The sequence below is a fragment of the Microcaecilia unicolor genome, chromosome 3 (genome assembly GCF_901765095.1).
Source record: "Microcaecilia unicolor chromosome 3, aMicUni1.1, whole genome shotgun sequence".
Lineage (NCBI taxonomy): Eukaryota > Metazoa > Chordata > Amphibia > Gymnophiona > Siphonopidae > Microcaecilia > Microcaecilia unicolor.
The window spans coordinates 534,263,063-534,286,217 of record NC_044033.1 but is presented as its reverse complement, the minus strand read 5'-3'; the positions used below and the strand labels follow the sequence as shown (position 1 = coordinate 534,286,217).

The 23,155-nt window shown below is 46.6% G+C and overlaps 1 protein-coding gene across 1 annotated transcript in view; it reads left to right on the top strand.

Moving 5' to 3' along the window:
* Positions 1-3,397: 3,397 nt before the first annotated feature.
* LOC115465274 (C-X-C chemokine receptor type 3-like) overlaps positions 3,398-23,155 on the top strand; it is a 35,716-nt gene continuing 15,958 nt past the window's right edge. Inside the window, exon 1 of the mRNA XM_030195674.1 lies at positions 3,398-3,582. Coding sequence (XP_030051534.1) covers positions 3,571-3,582 — 12 coding nt within the window. The 5' untranslated portion in view covers positions 3,398-3,570. The remainder of the gene's footprint in view (positions 3,583-23,155) is intronic.

Here is a 23,155-nt window from a genome sequence, read left to right as displayed (position 1 = left end):
AGCGAGGAAAGGTCCCATTTAACTTTCTTTCTGAGAAGTTCTGAGAGAAGAGGGCATTTCTGTGGGTAAGTGCCATTATTTTATTCTGTGCTTGGTAACTTAAAGATTGGGTTTAAAAGAGGAATTGTAGGTTATTGATAAACACAGCAAACTTTATTAACTAGGCTCCATAGCCTTTTCCCCATAGTTTTAAAACTTGAATTTTCTGCCACAGCATTAACAGATAGACTCTAGAAGGCACAGCAGGGCCTACTACAGTCCTCATTCTCACCCCTCCCTAGCTCCCACCTACCCCTAGCTCAGCTCTTCATTTATAGTCAATTATTCTAACTAGGACAACAAGATGAAAGTTTTCATTAATTACATTTAATTAGTTTCTGAGAAGCAAACACTAAATAAATTACATATAATCTTAAGGCTCTTTACATTCATCTGATATCCCTATCCCTTAAGAAGTTTTAATTAAACAACTCTATAATACTAAAATGCAGACAGAATTCCAGCAGCAAGAGGGGTGCTATCCAGTCTTTTGCCTTGAGTGTCACATATATGATTGTCTCCCAGTTGGTGAGAGGTTATTTGTGTGTGCTTGATGCAAAGACCTCCTAACTTTCAGAGAATGAATCCATTCTCTTGAGGCTAGAGTAGCAGACTTGGAAGAGCTGAGGGAGACAGAAAGGTACATAGAGAAGGCCTATAGGGACATTGTAGAGAAGTCCCACCTCTAGTCTGGCAGCCCATGACCTTCCTTGGAGGAGGGAGGTCTTATAAAAGGAGAGCATCACCCTAGTGAAGATGGAAGCAATCCTGTACCCAGGACCAGCCCACCAGGGGATGCAATATCCTCTCACAATGAGGATATGTCTCCAGTAATTTCTGCCCAGGAGGGAAGGGTTAGGATGGCTGTTCTAGATGGTGATTGAATTATTAGACTTATAGATATCTGGGTGGCTGGTGGACATTAAGATCGCTTGGTCACTTGCCTGCCTGATGCAAAGGTGGCAGACCTAACACGTCACCTAGATAGGATTTTAGATAATATTTCGAATGAGCTGGCTGTCTTGAAGCATATGGCTACCAATGACACAGGAAAATGTGGGAAGGAGGTTCTGGAGACCAAATATAGGCTCTTGGGTAAAAATTCTAGGATAGCATCTTCAGAAGTGCTGCTTGTTCTACGCACAGGGCCCAAGAGACAGGCAGAGCTTCAGAGTCTCAATGCATGGATGAGGCAATGGTGCAGGGAGGAGGGTTTTAGATTTGTAAGGAACTGGGCAACATTCTGGGGAAGGAGGAGCCTCTTCCGAAATGATAGGCTCCACCTTAACGAGTGTGGGAGCAGGCTGCTGTCATCAGCATTTAAAAAGGAGATAGAGCAGCTTTTAAACTAGAAACTGGGGGAAGGTCTACAGTCACTCAAAAGCAGCTAGTTCAGAACAAGGTATCTTTCAAAGATATCACCAAAACAGGGAAGATAGGGTATCCCCGTAGTGAGGTTGCAATAGAGACCATAATAGACAAGGGAAATTGCAGAGGAAAATTGAAAAATAAACACCTCCAGACTCTAAATAAGGTATGGAAAGTTTATTTAAATGTGTGTAAAGTGCTGTGTGTTGCTGGAAATGTTGTAAATGAATGTAAAATGGGTGATTAGGGTGGTTTGTTCCTGTGCTGGGCTCATGCCATGTATGACATGGTTAGGGTTCTAAACGTTGTAATGTGGCAGTTGAGAGGTAAGAGAGACGCTGAACTGACCTATGTTAGTGGTCTGTGATCAGCTGTGTTAGAAAATCTGTTTTAAAAACGGATTTTGAGTGTTTTAAGGGCTGGTTGTGAGTGGAAAGTGTGACTAAAGTTAATAATTTTAAAAGCCTTCCGCGACTTTAAAGGCTTATGGAGTGGTGTCTGTGCTGCTTGATTAAGCTATGATTCTAGAAATAAAGTAGCTTAAGTCAGACTTAAATATTAATGATTTAGTAGGCTGACAGGATGGGTTCAGCTAATACATAGTCACACTTATTATTTTAAGGAAGGTGCTGACTGAGGTACACATTAAATTCTATTAAACCTAATAGGTTTTCTGAGGAATTCTAAAGTGAAAATTCCATATAGAATTGCTAATTAGATGATTAAATATATATATATATATATATATATATATATATATATATAAAATCATCTACTATAATAATTTGCACCTCCAACGTCCTGAAGCTGACTGCCAGGAAGTTGAAGCCCAGTTCGTAATGTCTGAAGCCTTCTGGTGATGTCACCGTGTTGCCTGGTGATGTCATCCAAGTTGCAGGACACCCCCTCCCTCCCTCCCTCCTTCCACTCCCCTCCAAGTTCCATGCCCCCGCTCTCCTCCAAGTTCAACGCCCCCCCCCCCCCACCTCCTTCCCTCGAAGTGCAAGCAGGACCTGTCCTCTGGCAGACCCTCACCTTCCTGCATGCCGGCTCTAATTTAAAAATTGTTACCCCAGGGTCCGGCGACAGCATTGAAGGCGAGCGGCGAATCACACTGCCTTCCCATCTGTCTGAGCTCTGCCTCTGGTCCCGCCTTCATTTCCTGTTTCCGGAAGGGTGGGACCAGAGGCAGAGCTCAGACAGATGGGAAGGCAGTGTGAATCGCCGCTCACCTTCAATGCTGACGCCGGACCCCGAGGTAACAATTTTTAAATTAGAGCCGGCACGCAGGAAGGTGAGGGGCTGCCTGAGGACAGGTCCTGCTTGCACCTTGAGGGAGGGAGGCGTGGGGGCATTGAACTCGGAGGAGAAGGGGGCCGTGGAACTCGGAGGGGAGTGGAGGGAGGGAGGGGGCGTCCTGCAACTTGAAGGGGAGGGGGGCCTCCAACTCGAAGGGGAGGGGGCCGTGGAACTGGAAGGGCAGGGGAGGGGGGCCTGGAACTCGGAGGAGACGGAGGGAGGGAGGGGGGCTGGAACTCAGACGACAGAGAGGGACAGTGGGAGGGAGGGAGGCGCGGGGCGTTGAACTTGGAGAGGGGGGCCATCTTAGTATTATAGAGTTGTTTAATTAAAACTTCTTAAGGTACTAGGGATATCAGATGAATATAATGATCCTTTTCACTGTTCTAATTTGTAATTTTTTTAGGGTTTGCTTTTTAGAAACTAATTAAATGTAATTCAAACTCTAAAGAAAATTGCCCTTTTGGTGTCTCAGTTAGATTAATGGACTATAAATGAAGAGTTAAGCTAGGGGTGGGTGCGAATGAGGACTGAACTGGGCCCTTCTGTGCCTTCTAGAGACTGTTGCTGTAGCAGAAACTTCAAGTTTTAAAAACTGTGGGGAAAAGGGTATGGAGACAAGCTAATAAAGTTTGCTTGCTTTTTTTTTAAATTCTATGTTTATCCTACAATTCCTCTTTTAAACCCTAATCTTTAAGTTACCAAGCTCAGAATAAAATAATGTCATTTACCCACAGAGCTGTCCTCTTTTCTCAGAATTTCTCAGAAAAAAGAGTGACAATCCTGTCTCTGTGCTGAGCTGCTGACTTCACGGGGCTGAAACAGCTACATCCCTATTTTCTCCAAGAAGGAAAGATTTCCACTATGGCTAATTTGGTATGTACTTGCAATGATTTATTTTTGTAGATGCTTTTTCTATAAAGTTTGCAAAGGCAAATCAAAAAAGTAGTGAACATAGGATTTTATATCGTTGGATGGGGAGATAAGGCATGTCTTCGGTCTGGAGATGGCTTCTGTATGATTTTACATTGATAGATGGAATGGACTGTAGGGCTATGCACTTATAGGAGAACACTCTATCTGCTCTACAGGATTACATATTGGTAGAAGAGAGTTAGCAGGCTAAAGGTCTGCTTTCAAAAGACTGGCCACTGAGCAGCTCAATTTCTCCACCTATTTCACAAGGCAAAAAAAAAGTGGCTCCAGTACATTTCCAAAGTGTGATGAAGACTTAGGAGCCATTTTACTAAAGCTTTCCTATCAGCCATGTTGCACGTAGCGGATGTCAGTGTCCATCACCACACACTGTGGCCCTTTTAGTAAAGGGTTGCTGCGTAGCAATCCAGAAATACCGTCAGGCTGCTGCAGGAGCCCGTTGGTAGTTTCCACCCCCAGCATGTGCCATTTCCAGTGATACATGAATTTTTTCAATTTTGGTAGTGCCAGAACTTAACCGGCGGTAATGGCGCTGCCTGGTTAATGCTGGGTTAGCGCAGGAGTCTCTACCACCATCACAATGGATGGCGGTAAGGGCTCCCCACTGAAATGGCCATGCAGCCATTTCTTTTCATCAAAAATAGACAGCGGTAAAAGGGGGCCTCAGCGCACGTCAAAAACACGCCGACAGTTCCGCAGGTCCCCTTTTACCACAGCTTAATAAAAGAATCCCTGATTTTCAGTTCTAGCTGAAGAAAATGGCCGACGTGGGAAGAGCTCGGTGAGTGAGCTCCGGAGGTCTCAAGTAAGGGAGACCCACCTGGCCGGTCCTACCTGGACTGGAACAGACCGGGAGGCGACAGAACCGGAGTCCGATCCTGTGCTCGCTAACCAGCCGAGTCCAAGGATCAGGGAAGTGGGACAATCCGGTCGAGAGTGCCCCACCACGCGTCCCATCCAACTACGGGCGATCGAGGCCTAGAGGGGCCTGGAGAGAGCGGAGCCGCCGGGCCATCAAAAGTCTACAGACATCCCGACCGCACCGGAACAGCACTGACCGGTCGGGAATCAACTTGGTGCTGAACCGCCGTTGCGCCGGGCATCCAGTCGGCGCGAGAGCAGCGGGTCCAGCGAGGGCCCTCTGTGAGAATCCGAGGGTCATTGAGCTGTCCACGGTGCGGGTCGAGCGAGTGAGGGCCAGTGGCGTTGACTGCAACAGACGGCGAGGAAAAGCGGAGACTGCGCTGCGCGGCTTCAAGCGATCGAACGACCGCTCCATCTGCCCGGTATTGAAATTTGCCTTGTGGCGCCGGCCTCGAGGCCGAACTGGGATCAGAAGAGCTCAACTCGCCCAAGCACACGTGGAGCCAGGGAGAAGGCCGGAGCGCGGAGAGCCGGAGACAACGAACTGTTTGTCCTCACTAACGACCGGCCAGCCGCGAACGGGCAAGAACCACACGACCGACCGAGACCCCTCCCCCCCCCGATACCCGACCACATCGGAGCCGACCACTGCTGGAACGGCGGACAGAAGAATTCCCCTGACCATGGAACAAAGACAACACATGTAATATATAAAATAACTGCTTGCTTTGCTAACGGCATGCGCTGCTTTCAGCTTCACTTAAAGTATATACTTTACTTTGCTTTGCTTTGCTTGCTATAAATAGAAGGCTAAATGCATGCACTGCTTTCAACTTGAATCCAAAAGTTTATACTCTGCTTTCTGCAATTGAGCCCTACACCAATATTACACCATTCCCTGAAATGATTTAATGCAGATACTTTCAAACATCTCAAACAAGTGAACTGTTCAGCCAATATAATATTATTCTCTGCAATGAGTTAAATGCAATTGCCTTGCCTCGCTGTAAAAAGGCAAGGAAATAACTTTGTACTTACATTGTTAACAGTTTAATTTAAATGCAGCTATCTAGCTTGCTCTGACCTCCAGACAAATAAGCCACCTTGGGCAGCAAGACAATCAGATTAATATGCAATACTCACTATTATGCTCTCACTGTAAATACAGGCTTGCTATACTCTGACTATAAACCAAGCACAATCAGTAAGAATTGCTGCTAAGTTCTAACGCAAATGTAGGCTGCTTTGCGGTAAATGGTTGCCAAGCTCAAATGTAAATGTAAGCTCTGCCTCGCTTTGAACTGTAACCAAGCTTAAATGCTGCTGGGACTTTCTGTTACTATGTTTGTCTGCTGCCAGGATTTTTATTAATCCTCCTGCTTGCTTGCTGCATGTTTGCTTTGAATGTATAAGAATAGCGGTTGACGGAGTTAACCCCTCTGATGAAACTAGGTGAAACATGTTCCACGTCGGAACCCGGGCAGCGGCACTGTCGATTTGGAATCCATCATAGGTACAGACTTTACACCCACATCTCGGACTATAAGGCTGCTGCAGTTTGAGTTCTGGGTTGTAGTCACAATCTAGGACCCAATAGACACACCGCACAAACTACACTCTACATCCTAGGCATTGTCAGTTCAGAAATCGCTGCAGTGTCTTCATCGCTGATATGTACCCCTACAAAATAACCTTAATTATCCGTTGCCTCATCATATTCATACAAGCACAAACAATCCAAGACACACCTAAAAATAACCTCATACCGCACAAACCACAAACATCATACACACTAATCATGCCCTCAAGAAACAACAACAAAGTCCACTACAACCCTAACACCCACAGACACCAACAAGGAATGATAAAAAGAGAGAGCTCCGCATCCACACATCAAGAAAACAGACAACTGATAAAAATAAATACAAACCTGAACTCAAGGGAGCAATACCAATTAGTAAATGTGGGCTACGCTAATGCTAGATCAGTAATCGAAAAAGCCACAACGATAACTGACTGGATAACAGCAGAAAACCTTGACTTCCTTCTCATTAATGAAACCTGGACCCATAACGCCAAAGACCCAATAATCCTAGAGCTCTGCCCACCAGGGTACAAATGTATCCATTGGGCAAGAGAACGAAAAAGAGGTGGAGGAATAGCCATAATCTATAAAGACCAATTCACAGTCACAACAACAGCGGAATCAATCCTTCCCCAACTCGAAATAGCCTCAGTCAGGATCAACAACCCCAACCTGCACGACCAACTAAATATAATCCTATTTTACAGACCTCCAGCCAAATGGCAAATCGCCCAGGCACACTTCATGGACTTCATATCAAACACCTGCTTGTCTTACCAAAATATTCTTATAGTGGGAGACATCAACCTTCATTTGGAAAATATAAACATAAATAACGTACACGAATGCAAGGAATTCCTTCAACTTTGGGATTTCCACTGGCCTAATATGCAACCCACCCACAAGAAAGGACATACATTAGACATCATAACCCACAAATTTTCACCAGAAGAGACCATCAGAATAAAAGACACAAACTGGACAGCCATACCATGGTCAGACCATTACAAGGCAAACACATCGCTCCTCTGGAAAACAAAAGCAATACAACAAAAACAAGAAAAAAGAACATACACTACAAGAGGCAAGATAGATCCGTTGAAATTCTGGCAACAAATATACACCGACGAATGGATAACAACTACAGACTCTCCCCAATTTCTACAGGAGTGGGACGAAAGATGCAGAACAGTGCTAGACAAAATAGCACCACTCCAAATTAGGACCTCACATAGGAAAAGTTCAATCCCTTGGTTCAACGAAGAGTTGAAAGAACTAAAAACACAGGTTAGAAGACGAGAAAGAGCCTGGAGAAAAAAACAAGACGAATACACGCTCAGTGAATGGAAACAGACACAAAGGAAATACAAATACAAAATCAGACAAGCCAAAAGAATGCACTACAGAACTATAATAGGACCAAATTACAAGGACACGCACAAACTCTTCTCACTTGTAAACAATCTCCTAGACACTACACTGGTCACCTCAAATAGCATAGAAGCCCCATCGGCTACTAACCTAGCAAAATATTTCAAAGAGAAAATCATAAAGCTTCGACACATGATTCCAATCACTACCACTGAATATACAAGCATCCTTGAATGCCTAGACCCGAAACATGGGGAATATCCAGCGGACAGATCATGGACCAACTTTGACCTGATTACAATGGATGAAATCACACACTGGCTTGGAAAATACGCCAAATCTCAATGCAAGCTTGACATCTGCCCGATCAGCTTACTAAAAGCCGCCCCCAAACAATTCAAAATAGACCTCATGAACCAACTGAATTACAGACTCCTAAATGGTCTCTTTCCTAAGGACAAAGGAAATATCCTTCTCACACCATTGCCAAAAGACGCCAAGAAAAGCACAATGGACTTAACAAATTACCGACCAGTCGCCTCCATCCCGCTCATAACAAAACTGATGGAGGGCATAGTAACGAAACAACTCACGGAATACCTAACAAAACACTCAATTCTACATGAGTCTCAATCAGGATTCAGATCGAACCACAGCACTGAAACTGTACTTGTGTCTGCAATGAACTCATTCAAAAAAACAATTGCAACCGGCAAAAACATACTCGTACTACAATTCGACATGTCTAGTGCCTTCGACATGGTAGACCACGAAATATTACTACACTTATTAGAATATTTTGGAATCGGAGGCCCAGTTCTCAACTGGATCAAAGGCTTCCTCACCACCAGGTCCTACCAAGTAGTAACGAACAATGACAGATCACCAACCTGGACGCCGGAGTGTGGAGTTCCTCAGGGTTCTCCCCTCTCGCCAACTATTTTCAACCTGATGATGACACCACTGGCCAAACTACTAGCAAATCAGAATCTAAACCCCTATATATATGCGGACGACGTGACGATCTACATCCCGTTCAAAAATAACCTAAACGAAATAACCAACGAAATCAATCAGAGCCTCCACATCATGCACTCTTGGGCGGACTCATTCAAGTTAAAACTGAACGCAGAAAAAACTCAATGTCTGGTCCTCACATCCCAATACAACACAAGCAATTATCCTACCATAACCACACCCTACTGCACACTTCCTATCTCAGAAAATCTGAAAATTCTGGGAGTCACTATTGATCGAAACCTCACACTCGATACCCATGTGAAGAACACAACGAAAAAAATGTTCTACTCAATGTGGAAACTCAAAAGAATAAAACCTTTTTTCCCTAGATACGTCTTCCGCACCCTGGTACAATCACTAGTGATAAGTCACCTGGACTATTGCAATGCTCTGTATGTAGGATGTAAAGAACAGACCATTAAGAAACTCCAAACAGCCCAGAACACCGCAGCCCGACTTATTTTTGGAAAACCCAAATACGAAAGTGCAAAACACCTAAGAGAGAAACTACACTGGCTCCCGCTCAAGGAACGAATTGAGTTCAAGATCTGCACGACCGTCTACAAAATCATTCACGCAGAGGCCCCAATCTACATGCTGAACCTAATAGACTTACCACCCAGAAATGCCAGAAGATCAGCCCGTAAGTTTCTCAACTTGAACCTCCCCAGTTGTAAAGGAACCAAATACAAACAGGCATACGCCACTACCTTTGCGTACAAAAGCACACAGCTATGGAACGCACTACCCAAGACCCTGAAAACCACGGACAACTTAACCAACTTTCGCAAAACTTTGAAGACATTTCTCTTCAACAAAGCCTACAAAAATAATCCTTAATGATTCAAACTACAAACCTTTGAAGACCCTTCCCCTCAACATAGCCTACAAAACAATCCTGATGAATCATACTACTCAGTACATCACCCAAACGCTCTAAAACACTTCGACATGACCTTACCCATTACCTTCTAATTAATTCCTCTTTTATTACAACTCACTACCAACTGTACCCAACTCTATGTAACGATCATACCAAATTCACATCCTGTAAGCCACATTGAGCCTGCAAAAAGGTGGGATAATGTGGGGTACAAATGCAATAAATAATAAATAAATAATAATAATAAGAATAGGCAGTGCTGAGATTAGCTTTTTCTGTACCCAGGGCAGATATTAAAAATTACAACCCCCTCCCCCAAACCCGTTTTTTTACAATTTGTGAGGGTGGGCTCTGTATAGATGAGTGGTGCTGGAGCCCACTTTACTTTTTACGCAGCATAACCTGGACATTTACACCAGCCCCAGAGCTCTAAAGAATAGATATCAATGACAAGATCTTAGAGTGGAGGAGTGGCCTAGTGGTTAGGGTGGTGGACTTTGGTCCTGAGGAACTGAGTTCGATTCCCTGCATAGGCAGCTCCTTGTGACTCTGGGCAAGTCACTTAACCCTCCATTGCCTACCACATTGAGCCTACCATGAGTGGGAAAGCGCAGGGTACAAATGTAACAACAACAAAAATCTGTGTGCATAATTCTGTGCTCTGCTGCTCTACTCAGACTCCACCAGCAATTCACTTACTATTGATTCCACACACATACTATTCAACAAATTATTCTATATGGGAGTGAAGTCTGCATTCTCTATGATGCAGTTAGTATACAACAAATAATTCAAACTGTAGTGTCACCTCAGCAATAGTAAACATTTTCCTTCCACTGCCAGACACTTTGCAAAATAACACCAAACCCTGCAAAAAGACTTTCAGAACCTAAATAGCATTCACCATACCATGACAGCCTTAGCTCACAGAGCTCAAACAACCCCATCTTTGAAAAGCCAGGAAATCATCCCCTACTGGTAAAATAGAAGAAGCAAGAGAGCAATGCTAGTAGAAGCTTCACTTCAGTCACACAAACAGAACGTGGAGCAAGGAGCATGGGGATGGGATTTGATATACTGCTTTTACATAAGTACATAAGTAATGCCATACTGGGAAAAGACCAAGGGTCCATCGAGCCCAGCATCCTGTCCACGACAGCGGCCAATCCAAGCCAAGGGCACCTGGCAAGCTTCCCAAACGTACAAACATTCTATACATGTTATTCCTGGAATTTTGGATTTTTCCAAGTCCGTTTAGTAGCGTTTATGGACTTGTCCTTTAGGAAACCGTCCAACCCCTTTTTAAACTCTGCTAAGCTAACCGCCTTCACCACTTTCTCCGGCAACGAATTCCAGAGTTTAATTACATGTTGGGTGAAGAAACATTTTCTCCGATTTGTTTTAAATTTACTACACTAGTTTCATCGAATGCCCCCTAGTCCTAGTATTTTTGGAAAGCGTGAACAGACGCTTCACATCCACCTGTTCCACTCCACTCATTATTTTATATACCTCTATCATGTCTCCCCTCAGCCGTCTCTTCTCCAAGCTGAATAGCCCTAGCCTCCTTAGTCTTTCTTCATAGGGAAGTCGTCCCATCCCCGCTATCAGTTTAGTCGCCCTTCACTGCACCTTTTCCAATTCTACTATATCTTTCTTGAGATGCGGCGACCAGAATTGAACACAATACTCAAGGTGCGGTCGCACCATGGAGCGATACAACGGCATTATAACATCCTCACACCTGTTTTCCATACCTTTCCTAATAATACCCAACATTCTATTCGCTTTCTTAGCCGCAGCAGCACACTGAGCAGAAGGTTTCAGTGTGTTATTGACGACGACACCCAGATCAACCGACTCCCCTTTGTCCACATGTTTGTTCACTCCTTCAAAGAACTGAAGTAAATTGGTCAGGCAAGATTTCCCCACACAAAAGCCATGCTGACTTGGTCTCAGTAATCCATGTCCTCGGATGTGCTCTGTAATTTTGTTTTTAATAATAGCCTCTACCATTTTCCCCGGCACCGACGTCAGACTCACCGGTCTATAATTTCCCGGATCTCCCCTGGAGCCTTTTTTAAAAATTGGCGTTACATTGGCCACCCTCCAGTCTTCCGGTACCATGCTCGATTTTAAGGATAAGTTGCATATCACTAGCAGTAGCTCCGCAAGCTCGTTTTTCAGGTATACAGGTATTTATTTTGTACCTGGGCAATGGAGGGTTGTGACTTGCCCAGAGTCACAAGGAGCTACGGGGGAACTGATGTTGGTTTTCCCAGTTCTTGGTTCATTGCACTAATCATTAGGCTCCTCGTTTACTCCACATAGACAGACCTTCAGCTACTAAAACAAAAATAAGGGGCATAATCTAGAAATAAACATTGCAGACAAAAACTGAAATGGACCCCTCCCCCTCCCAAAAATAAAGCCTAAACTCTAAAAAAGAGAAGTGCATTTCCTCCTAGAGCATATAAAATACTAAAATAGAGGAGACTCATTTCCCAAAGCTGACATATCCCTATACACTTAATACTAGTGGAGGGGCATTTTCGATAAAACGGCTAAGTCTGTTCAAAAATTGAGTGGCAAACATAGCCATTTTCAAACCTGAAAAACATCTATCTTTTTGGTTTAAAAATCACCTTTTTCTAGACATTTCTTTTGGGAACATCTTGGTTAAAAATAAATCCAAGCTAAAAACACCCCCAAACCAGCCATTAGGATGTATGGGGGAGGGGCATCATTCTTACTACTACTACTTATCATTTCTATAGCGCTACGAGATGTAAGCAGCACTGACTAGACATCCTAGCAGAGCAGTGGGACAGACTAGGGGGCACTGCAATGAACTTCTCTTAAAAGTCCTAGGTGCACTTCTCACCATAACCCCCTACAGAAGCAGAGACCAAACTACTGTCAGCAATCAAGATCAGCAATGCAAATATGACAATACAAACAGCAGACCAACAAATGTATATAAAAATTGCAAGGGCTTTAATTCAATCAAACATGCATTAATGCCTTACATGGCCACGTTTTACCAAAAGGCTATATCAGAGACAACTACTACTACTACTTAACATTTCTAGAGCGCTACTAGGGTTACGCAGCGCTGTACAAATTAACAAAGAAGGACCGTCCCTGCTCAGAAGAGCTTACAATCTAAAGGATGAAATGTCAAGTTGGGGTAGTCTAGATTTCCTGAGTAGAGGTGTTGTGATTAGGTGCCGAAGGCGACATTGAAAAGGTGGGCTTTGAGCAATGATTTGAAGATGGGTAGGGAGGGGGCCTGGCGTATGGGCTCAGGGAGTTTGTTCCAAGCATGGGATAAGGGGAGGCAGAAAGGGCGGAGCCTAGAGTTGGCGGTGGTGGAGAAGGGTACTGAAAGGAGGGATTTGTCTTGAGAGCGGAGGTTACGGGTAGGGACGTAAGGGGAGATGAGGGTAGAGAGGTAAGGAGGGGCTGCAGATGAGGGTAGAGAGACAAAACAGCAAAATCATAATTACATACTAGCAGCTAGTTAAAAATTACAAATGGGGGGTCACGTGATGCTGTGAGCAGCGGTGGACGTTTTTCTGGCTTGCTGCTCAGGGATTCTCTCCCTTCACCCTCTTAACTCATTATAACAGCAAACTTTTTAGTTTTGGAGGCTATATCTTGCTAAAGATGTAAAAAGCCTGGAAGCAGTGGAAAGAAAAGCTACAAAAATGATATGGGATTTGCGTTGCAAACTGTACGAGGACAGACTTGCTGACCTGAACATGTATACCTTGGAGGAAAGGAGAAACAAGGGTGACATGATACAGATGTTCAAATATTTGAAAGGTATTAATCCGCAAATGAACCTTTTCCAGAGACGGGAAAGCGGTACAACTAAAGGACATGAGTTGAGGTCGAAGGGGGGGGGGGGGGGCAGACTCAGGACTAATGTCATGAAGTATTTTTTCACGGAGAGGGTGGTGGATATGTGGAATGCCCTCCTGTGGGAGGTGGTGGAGATGAAAACGGTAATGGAATTCAAATGTGCGTGGGATAAACACAAAGGAATTCTGTTTAGAAGGAATGGTTCCACGGAATCTTAGCGGAGATTGGGTGGCAACGCCAGTAATTGGGAAGCGAAACAGGAGCTGGGAAGACTTCTACAGTCTACGCCCTGATCGTGACTGAATAGATAGGGATAGGCTGGAGTGTAAATGTTAAGGGGTTTCGACGTTACCTTCAGAACTTAGTACAAGAACAGTGCTGGGCAGAGTTCTACGGTCTGTGCCCTGAGAAAGGCAAGGAAAATCAAACTTGGGTATACATATCTATTCAGTCACGATCAGGATGTAGACTATAGAAGTCTGCCCAGCACCGGTTTTGCTTCCCAATTACCTGCGTCGCCACCCAATCTTCGCTAAGATTACGTGGAACCATTCCTTCTAAACAGGATTCCTTTGTGTTTATCCCACTCATGTTTGAATTCCATTACTGTTTTCATCTCCACCACCTCCCGCGGAAGGGCATTCCACATATCCACCACCCTCTCCGTGAAAAAATACTTCATGACATTAGTCCTGAGTCCACCCCCCTTCAACCTCAATTCATGTTCTCTAGTTCTACTGCCTTCCCGTCTCTGAAAAAGGTTCGTTTGCGGATTAATACCTTTCAAATATTTGAACGTCTCTATCATGTCACCCCTGTTTCTCCTTTCCTCCAAGGTATACATGTTCAGGTCAGCAAGTCTGTCCTCATACATTTTGCAATGCAAATCCCATACCATTTTTGTAGCTTTTCCTTGCACCACTTCCAAGCGTCAATGAGTACAGTTATAGGAAGAATGGAGGGGTCATAGGAATGCGAAGCAATAGAAGAGGAGAGAGCTGATTTAATACGCTGAAGAGGGCCTAGGGATGATTAAGGGCAGAGGAGGTAGGTGGTGAGTACTACTAGAGTGACAAATGCTAGGAGCAGAAAGGTCCAGAATATGAAAGCAAGCATCATTAAGCTTGATAACCTCATCAGGACAAAAGGTTGGTGATGAAGAGAGGAAGAGTGAAAACATTGCAGAGGTGATGATTTCAGTAGAGGAGTCAATTACAGGATGAGAGGAGAGACGCGTAAAGGTGCAGACAGAATGGGGAGAACAAAAGAAAGAAAATGTAAGGAGGAAGTGGCCAGTCCAGGTTAGAGGGAGGGAGGAAATCAAGGAGGGGGAAAGACCAGAGGCAGTGGAGGAAAAGATGAGGTCAAGCATGTTACTGGACAAGTGAGTAGAACAGGTGACATGCTGGGAAAAGCTGATATCAGCAGTGAGGTCAAGAAAGGAGGTGACAGTGTCTGAAGGAGGAAGGTTGAAATCACTGAGAATGGAGAGAAAATGCAGAACATTCAAAAATAAATGTAGAAAGTTCCTCAGTAGAGGTAGCAGAGGGAGGAGGAGGAGGATGATAAATGAGAGCAATATTGAAATGACTATTAGGAGAGGAAATCCGAAAGCAACATCAGAAATGGAAAATGGCTTGAATGCACAGGGAGTAACCCGAAGAGAGGAGGAATACAGGAATGCAACGCCTCCACTACATTGACAGGTGTAGAGGGCGTGGAAAGAGGAAAAGCCCATCTTGCTCACTTTGAACAGAGTGGCTGTGTCACCCTGACACAGCCACATCTCTGTAATGCAAAGAATATCAAGGAATGAATGGAGATAAGTTCCAATGCAAGGAGACTCACCTGCTGGAGTGAGCAGGCATTAAGCGAGCCAAGTTTGAGTTGGGGTGGAGCAACAGATGCAAGAATGTAGAGTTCATGAGAGATAGGAAAAGCTGGGAAGGTGAATGAGCAGGCACAAGGGACAGGGGTAAGAACACAAAAAGAAGGATGAGGGCAGAAGGGCAAGGGAAATTGTGGCCAACTGGTGGTAGGGATGGCAGAAGAGTTAAGGGAAGAAAGGAAAGGGGTCATGGATGAGCAAGGAAGACAGGAGATAAGAAAAATGAAGAGAGCAAGGGAAAAACATAGAGAGGAGCGCCCCAAGGAACATGATAGCACGTGCCCACGGTGCAAGCGCCTTGCGATAGGGTGGTTGAAGTAGGTGTCCAGAGATAATGTCACCTTGGGGAGGGGGGAGTTGGTAAGTGAATCAGGAGCAGTAAATGGAGTGACAGCAACAGCAACGGTGGTAGGAAACCTGAAGAGCAAAATTGGTAAAGGATGAGTAGAATAAGGGAAGAGAAGTAACAACATCAGTACACAAACAGCATTAATCAAGCACCTTGCGACAGAGTGATTGAAATAGGTGTCCAGAGAAGATGTCATGTGTGTATGTAGGGGGGAGGGGGGATGAGTCAGTAGGTGAATTAGGACCATGGAGTGACAGCAACAGCAGCGGTAGCAGGAATAGGTAATGGAAGAGCAGTAACAAGATCGGGTTCACAAACAGCAGCGGCTTACCAGAACTGCACATTATCAATAGGAATCAAACAAAATAAAACTTGGAAAAGAAAATAAGATGATACCTTTTTTATTGGACATAACTTAATACATTTCTTGATTAGCTTTCGAAGGTTGCCCTTCTTCCTCAGATCGGAAATAAGCAAATGTGTTAGCTGACAGTGTACATAAAACTCAAGTGTGACTATAGAGGCATAATGAAATTGTCAGTTTTCTTCTTCATCTCTTTTACATAATTCCTAATAATTTATTTGCTTTTGTTAGCAGCCATGGCACATTGGGCTGAAAATGTCAACATATTGGACTAAATTCTATATATGGTGCCTAAAAAATTAGCGCTGAAAAAAACCTGCTCAGTGCTAAACTCATGCTTAAAGAAGAAGAAAGACTAAGGAGGCTAGGGATTTTCAGCTTGGAGAAGAGACGGCTGAGGGGAGACATGATAGAGGTATATAAAATAATGAGTGGAGTGGAACAGGTGGATGTGAAGCCTCTGTTCATGCTTTCCAAAAATACTAGGACTAGGGGGCATGCGATGAAACTACAGTGTAGTAAATTTAAAACAAATCGGAGACATTTTTTCTTCACCCAACGCGTAATTAAACTCTGGAATTCGTTGCCGGAGAACATGGTGAAGGCGGTTAGCTTGGCAGAGTTTAAAAAGGGATTAGACGGTTTCCTAAAGAACAAGTCCATAAACCGCTACTAAATGGACTTGGGAAAAATCCACAATTCCAGGAATAACATGTATATAATGTTTGTACGTTTGGGAAGCTGCCAGGTGCCCTTGGGCTGGATTGGCCGCTGTCGTGGATAGGATGCTGGGCTCGATGGACCCTTGGTCTTTTCCCAGTGTGGCATTACTTATGTACTAAGTTAGGCGTAGTTTATAGAATAGTGTTTACAACAGGAAATCGTGACTACATCGTGCAAATGCTCACGTCTGAATTAGGTGCAGATCCCACTTTATTCTATAATTACCCATGCAACTGAAAGGAACGTCCCTGATCCACCCATGACCCTCCCATTTCTGCACCCCCTTTTTTGTCTCACGCATAAATTTACGCTTGTACAATTCCAATTATTACCAATAATTGCTTGCGCTGGGTTTAGCGGTTAAATAGGACCACATAAATAGTCTTATCTTTAACCACTAGGTACTTTACTGGCTAGTGCTGAATATCAATACCGGCCACTGGAATCCGGGCTCAGCGCCAACTGCGGCTGCCTCCTGCTGGCTGATTATCGGCCCCTTAGAGCTTAATTTACTTAGACCTTTTTTGTCTATTTTAGTAAACGAGGATGATAAATGGATGTAAGTTGATCATACTGATTTAGGTGTGGGTGACATTTTTTGCCTTTAATTCAAGCTGATAGAATGGTAGGAAGATTCTCAGAGGGCTTCCTGTGCCTACTTCCAAGTGTTGGTGGTATCAGAAAAGTAATTCTATACACCTGAAAAAGGATAATGAAGATTAGAGGCAAAGAAATAATTCTCTTTCCACCAGATAAGCACGGCTTATGCTTTTACTAAAGTCTGCTAAGTTTTGCCCTTCCACATCTTTAAAGCAAACATTAATGTCAGTAAGTGCAAAGCCTATGTGCTAAATGCATGTGCCACACGGGGCAGGCAGTCACCGTATAGCCACCATGTTACATGTAGTGCTTGATAGCACATGAGCACCCATGCCATCGGACGCTGCACATAATGAGGTGCAGGCCTACTGAGAATAAATAAAGAAATATGGCCTGACTTACCTTCTTCCTCCCCACTTCTGCAGCCTTCCTTTTGATCTGATCCCATTGTCATACTCCTGCATCCCCTAATCCTAACCCTTCACCCCCAACACAACCCCTCCCCTGACCTGTAAACCATGCCCCTGTCAGGAAGGATGACCCCTAGTGGTAGTAGTGTAAAACTATTATTTGGGGTCATCGGTGACATTTTGGATTCAGACTCTGACCTGGGTGGACCACTGCCCCACCAATGCAGACTCCTGGGAAGGCTGAAAACATAAGAAACATAAGACCTTAAGAATAGCCATATTGGGTCAGATCAATGATCCATCTAGCCCAGTACTATGGACTTTTCCTCCAGGAACTTGTCCAAATATTTTTTAAACCCAGATATGCTAACCGCTGTTACTACATCCTCTGGCAACAAGCTCCAGGGTTTAACTATGTTTTGAATATTTTTTCCTGTATCTCTATATAATTTTGTTGAGTGTCCCCTGGTCTTTGTACTTTTTGAAAGCGTGAAAAATCGATTCACCACTCAGGATTTTGTAGTCCTCAATCATATCCACCCTCAGCTGTCTCTCTTCATTTGATAATACTGCCTTTCTGTGGTACATTCAGAGTGGTTTACATGGTAAAATTATGTATCATACCTGATAATTTTCTTTCCATTAATCATAGCTGATCAATCCATAGACTGGTGGGTTGTGTCCATCTACCAGCAGGTGGAGATAGAGAGCAAACTTTTGCCTCCCTATATGTGGTCATGTGCTGCCGGAAACTCCTCAGTATGTCGATATCAAAGCTCCATCCGCAGGACTCAGCACTTAAAGAATTACACCCACAAAGGGACACTCTGCCCAGCTCACCACCGCCGAAACGGGGGAGGGGAATTAACCCAGCTCATCCCCACACAAGTGGGGGAGGGGAATCCGTCCAGCTCATCCCCGCGGAGCGGGGGAGGGACACCACCCCGCCGATGCGGGGGGATCTGGCTTATCCTGCAACCGCAACCGCGGGAGGAGCTGACTGACCCTAACACCGCCGAAGCGGGAGGGGTACAAAGCTGCCCTACAGCCGCACGAAGCGGGAGGGAGTGCCGGCAGAATTTAAGTCTCAATCCAGCCCCGTAAAACGGAGGGGAGAGGAATGCAGCAGCTCACTGTAACACAAACTCGTCTCAACTCTTGAAGGATCCAAGTGAAAAAACTTGAACACGAAGTCCTCCTGAAATAACTGAAGACTAAACTTGAACCTAAAATTCAACCAGAATATAAACAGTACAGATATCTGGGAGGAGCTATGGATTGATCAGCTATGATTAATGGAAAGAAAATTATCAGGTACGATACATAATTTTACCTTCCATATCATCATGCTGATCAATCCATAGACTGGTGGGATGTACCGAAGCAGTACTCACCCAGGGCAGGACATTGAAATCCCTGACCTCAACACTGAGGCTCCAAACCGGGCCTCCGCCCGAGCAGCCACAGTCAAGCGGTAATGCTTGGAGAATGTATGGGCCGATGCCCAAGTTGCCGCCTTGCATATCTCTTCCAAGGAGACGGACCCGGCCTCTGCCATCGAGGCCGCCTGAGCTCTTGTGGAGTGAGCCTTCAGCTGGATAGGCGGCACCTTCCCCGTGGCCACATAAGCCGCTGCAATGGCTTCCTTGACCCATCTTGCCACTGTAGGCTTAGCAGCCTGCAGACCCTTACGAGGACCTGCAAACAGGACAAACAGATGATCCGATTTCCGGAAATCATTGGTCACTTCCAAGTATCTGATGATGACACGTCTCACATCCAGATATTTAAGAGCAGAGTATTCCTCTGGGTAGTCCTCCCTACGAAAGGAAGGGAGACAGAGCTGCTGATTCACATGGAAGCGAGAAACAATCTTGGGCAGGAAGGAAGGCACTGTGCGAATAGTCACTCCTGCCTCAGTGAACTGCAGAAAAAGGCTCTCGACATGAGAGTGCCTGGAGCTCGGAAACTCTTCTGGCTGAAGTGATAGCCACCAAAAAGACTGCTTTCAACGTCAGGTCTTTCAGAGATGCCCTCGACAAGGGTTCAAAAGGTGGCTTCTGCAATGCTCTTAGCACCAGGTTGAGATTCCACGCAGGCACCACAGAGTGCAGAGGAGGGCGCAGGTGATTAACTCCCTTGAGAAAGCGCACCACATCTGGCTGTGAAGCCAGGGAAACACCCTTCAGTCGGCCCCTGAGCAAGTCAGAGCCGCTACCTGGACTTTAAGGGAACTGAGCGACAGGCCTTTCTCCAGACCTTCTTGCAGGAACGCCAACACTGAAGAAATTGGAGCAGTGAAGGGAGAAAGTGAGCCTGCTTCACACCACGCTGCAAAGATACGCCAAACCCTGGCGTAAGCAGTAGAAGTAGAGCGCTTCCTCGCTCTCAGCATAGTGGCGATGACCTTGTCTGAGAAGCCCTTCTTTCTCAGACGCTGCCGCTCAATAGCCAGGCCGTAAGACCAAAGGGGGAGGGATCCTCCATCACCACGGGACCCTGATGCAACAGGCCCTGCACCACTGGCAGCCGCAGAGGATCGTCGACTGAGAGCCTGATCAAGTCCGCATACCAGGGACGTCTGGGCCAATCCGGACCCACCAGGATTATCCGGCCCGGATGCTTTGCCACCCGGTCTAACACCCTGCCCAACATGGGCCAGGGCGGGAACACATAGAGAAGCTCTTGTGTTGGCCACTGTTGGAGAAGAGCATCTACTCCCAGGGATCGAGGGTCCCGTCCTCTGCTGAAAAAGCGCGGCACTTGGCAATTGGCCGATGACGCCATCAGGTCTAGGCTTGGCTGGCCCCAGCGCTTCGTGATGTCCAAGAACGCCTGAGCAGATAGCTGCCACTCTCCGGGCTCCAAGGTATGGCGACTGAGAAAGTCCGCCTTGACATTCATGACTCCGGCAATGTGGGCCGCTGACAGCTGTTCCAGGTTCGCTTCCGCCCACTGGCATAGATTCATGGCCTCCTTGGCTAGAGGGGCGCTCTTGGTACCTCCCTGGCGGTTGACATAGGCCACAGCCGTGGCATTGTCCGACAGGACCCGTACTGGCTTCAACGCCAGTACCGGGATGAACTCCAAAAGCGCCAACCGAATGGCTCTGAGTTCCAGGAGGTTGATAGACCACTTTGCCTCTGCAGGAGACCAGAGCCCCTGCGCTGTCCTTCCCAAGCAGTGGGCTCCCCAGCCCGACAAAGAGGCGTCCGTCGTGACGACAATCCACTCCGGGGTCACCAGAGGCATTCCCGCAGACAACTTGACTGTCTGCATCCACCAGCTCAGCGCCTTGCGCACTGCTGGGTCCAAGGGAAGGCGCACAGCATAATCCTCCGACATCGGAGTCCAGCGCTGCAGCAGAGAGTGTTGTAGTGGTCTCATATGAGCCCTGGCCCAGGGCACTACTTCCATCGTGGCCGTCATAGAGCCCAACAGCTGCACATAGTCCCAAGCCCGAAGAGGAGAGGCTACTCGGAACTGGTCCACCTGAGCCTGAAGTTTGACAATCCGATTGTCTGGCAGGAACACTCTGCCCACTTGGGTGTCGAATCGAACTCCCAGATACTCCAGGGACTGAGTCGGGCGCAGCTGGCTCTTCTCCCAGTTGATGATCCATCCCAGGGAGCTCAAAAGAGCAACTACCCGGTCCACAGCTTTGCCGCACTCTGCATAAGAGGGGGCTCGGATCAACCAGTCGTCCAGATAAGGATGGACTTGTACTCCTTCCTTTCGCAGGAAGGCCGCTATGACCACCATTACTTTGGAAAAGGTCCGCGGAGCAGTAGCCAACCCGAAAGGGAGGGCTCTGAACTGGAAGTGTCATCCCAGGACTGCAAAACGCAGAAAGCGTTGATGAGGAGGCCAGATGGGAATATGCAGGTACGCTTCCTTGATGTCCAAGGAAGCCAAGAACTCTCCTGCCTTCACTGCCGCTATAACAGAGCGGAGAGTCTCCATGCGAAAGTGCCGCACTTTCAAGGCCCGATTGACCCCTTTGAGGTCGAGGATAGGCCGGACAGAACCTCCTTTCTTTGGTACCACAAAGTAAATGGAGTAACGTCCCTTGCCAATCTGATTTTCTGGCACCGGAACGACCGCACCCAGGCGGATCAGGTTGTCCAAGGTCTGCTGCACTGCCACAGCTTTGACCGGAGACTTGCAGGGAGAGAGTACAAACCCGTCTCTTAAGGGTCGGCAGAACCCTAGCTTGTAGCCGTCTCTGATGACTTCCAGCACCCAAGCGTCTGAAGTTATTGTGGTCCACTCGCCCAGAAACGAGGACAGCCGTCCTCCAATCTGCACTGGGGCGTGGACCAAGGCCCCGTCATTGGGTAGGAGACCCTGGGGGAGGACCGGAGGGAGCACCTCCGGGACGGCGGTCTCTGCGAAAGGAATGCTGCTTGGGGGAGAAATTCCTCTTGAAGGAAGAGGGGGCAGAGGAGCCCGACCTGCCCGGGCGGTACCGACGGGCTTCCTGAAACCGTCCTCTGGAGGTGCCGGGGCGAGTACTAGCCCGAGCCCTGACCTCTGGTAACTTCTTGCCCTTAGACGTGCCGAGATCGGTCACGATTTTGTCCAGCTCGACCCCAAAGAGCAGCTTGCCTTTAAAAGGCAATCTAGCCAGGTGGGATTTAGAGGCGTGGTCAGCAGACCAATGCTTCAACCAAAGCCACCGCCGCGCAGAGATTGTCTGAGCCATGCCTTTAGCTGAGGCCCTCAAGACATCATACAGCAAGTCTGCCAAATAGGCTAAGCCCGATTCCAGGGCCGGCCAATCAGCCCTCAAGGAATGATCCGAGGGGGAAGCCCGCTGCACCATAGTCAGGCACGCCCTGACCACATAGGAGCCGCAAACTGAGGCCTGCAAACTTAAAGCAGCCGCCTCAAAGGATGACCTTAAGGCCGCCTCCAATCTTCTGTCTTGGGCGTCCTTTAGGGCCGTGCCACCTTCCACTGGCAACGCCGTTTTCTTAGTCACCGCAGTGATTAAAGAATCCACGGTAGGCCACAGATAGGCCTCACGTTCACTTTCAGGCAAAGGATAGAGGCGGGACATAGCCCTAGCCACTTTAAGGCTCGCTTCCGGGACATCCCATTGAGCCGAAATTAAGGTGTGCATGGCATCATGCACGTGGAAGGTTCTAGGCGGGCGCTTCGTCCCCAGCATAATGGCAGAGCCAATAGGGGCTGAGGGAGAGACGTCCTCCAGAGAGGAAATCTTCAAAATGCCCATGGCCTGCACTAACAGGTTGGGCAAATCCTCTGAGCTAAAAAGCCGCGCTGCAGAGGGGTCATCCGCTCCAACCGAGCGGGGATCCGTCTCCTCCAAGGAATCCGCAAAGGACCGTTGGGAGAACTCAGATACGCTGCCCTCATCTACATCGGAGGAGACAAAGTCCTCCAAGGCCTGGGAATCAACCCGAGGGCGTTTACCTCCGGGGACCTCAACCTCTTTACCAAACGAGGGAGCAGGGGCAGCGTTTTGCATAAGGAAGGCCTGATGCAGCAGCAAAACAAACTCGGGGGAGAAACCCCCCCAGACTGTGCACTTCCGCAGCCTGGGCTACAGCCCTAGACGCACCC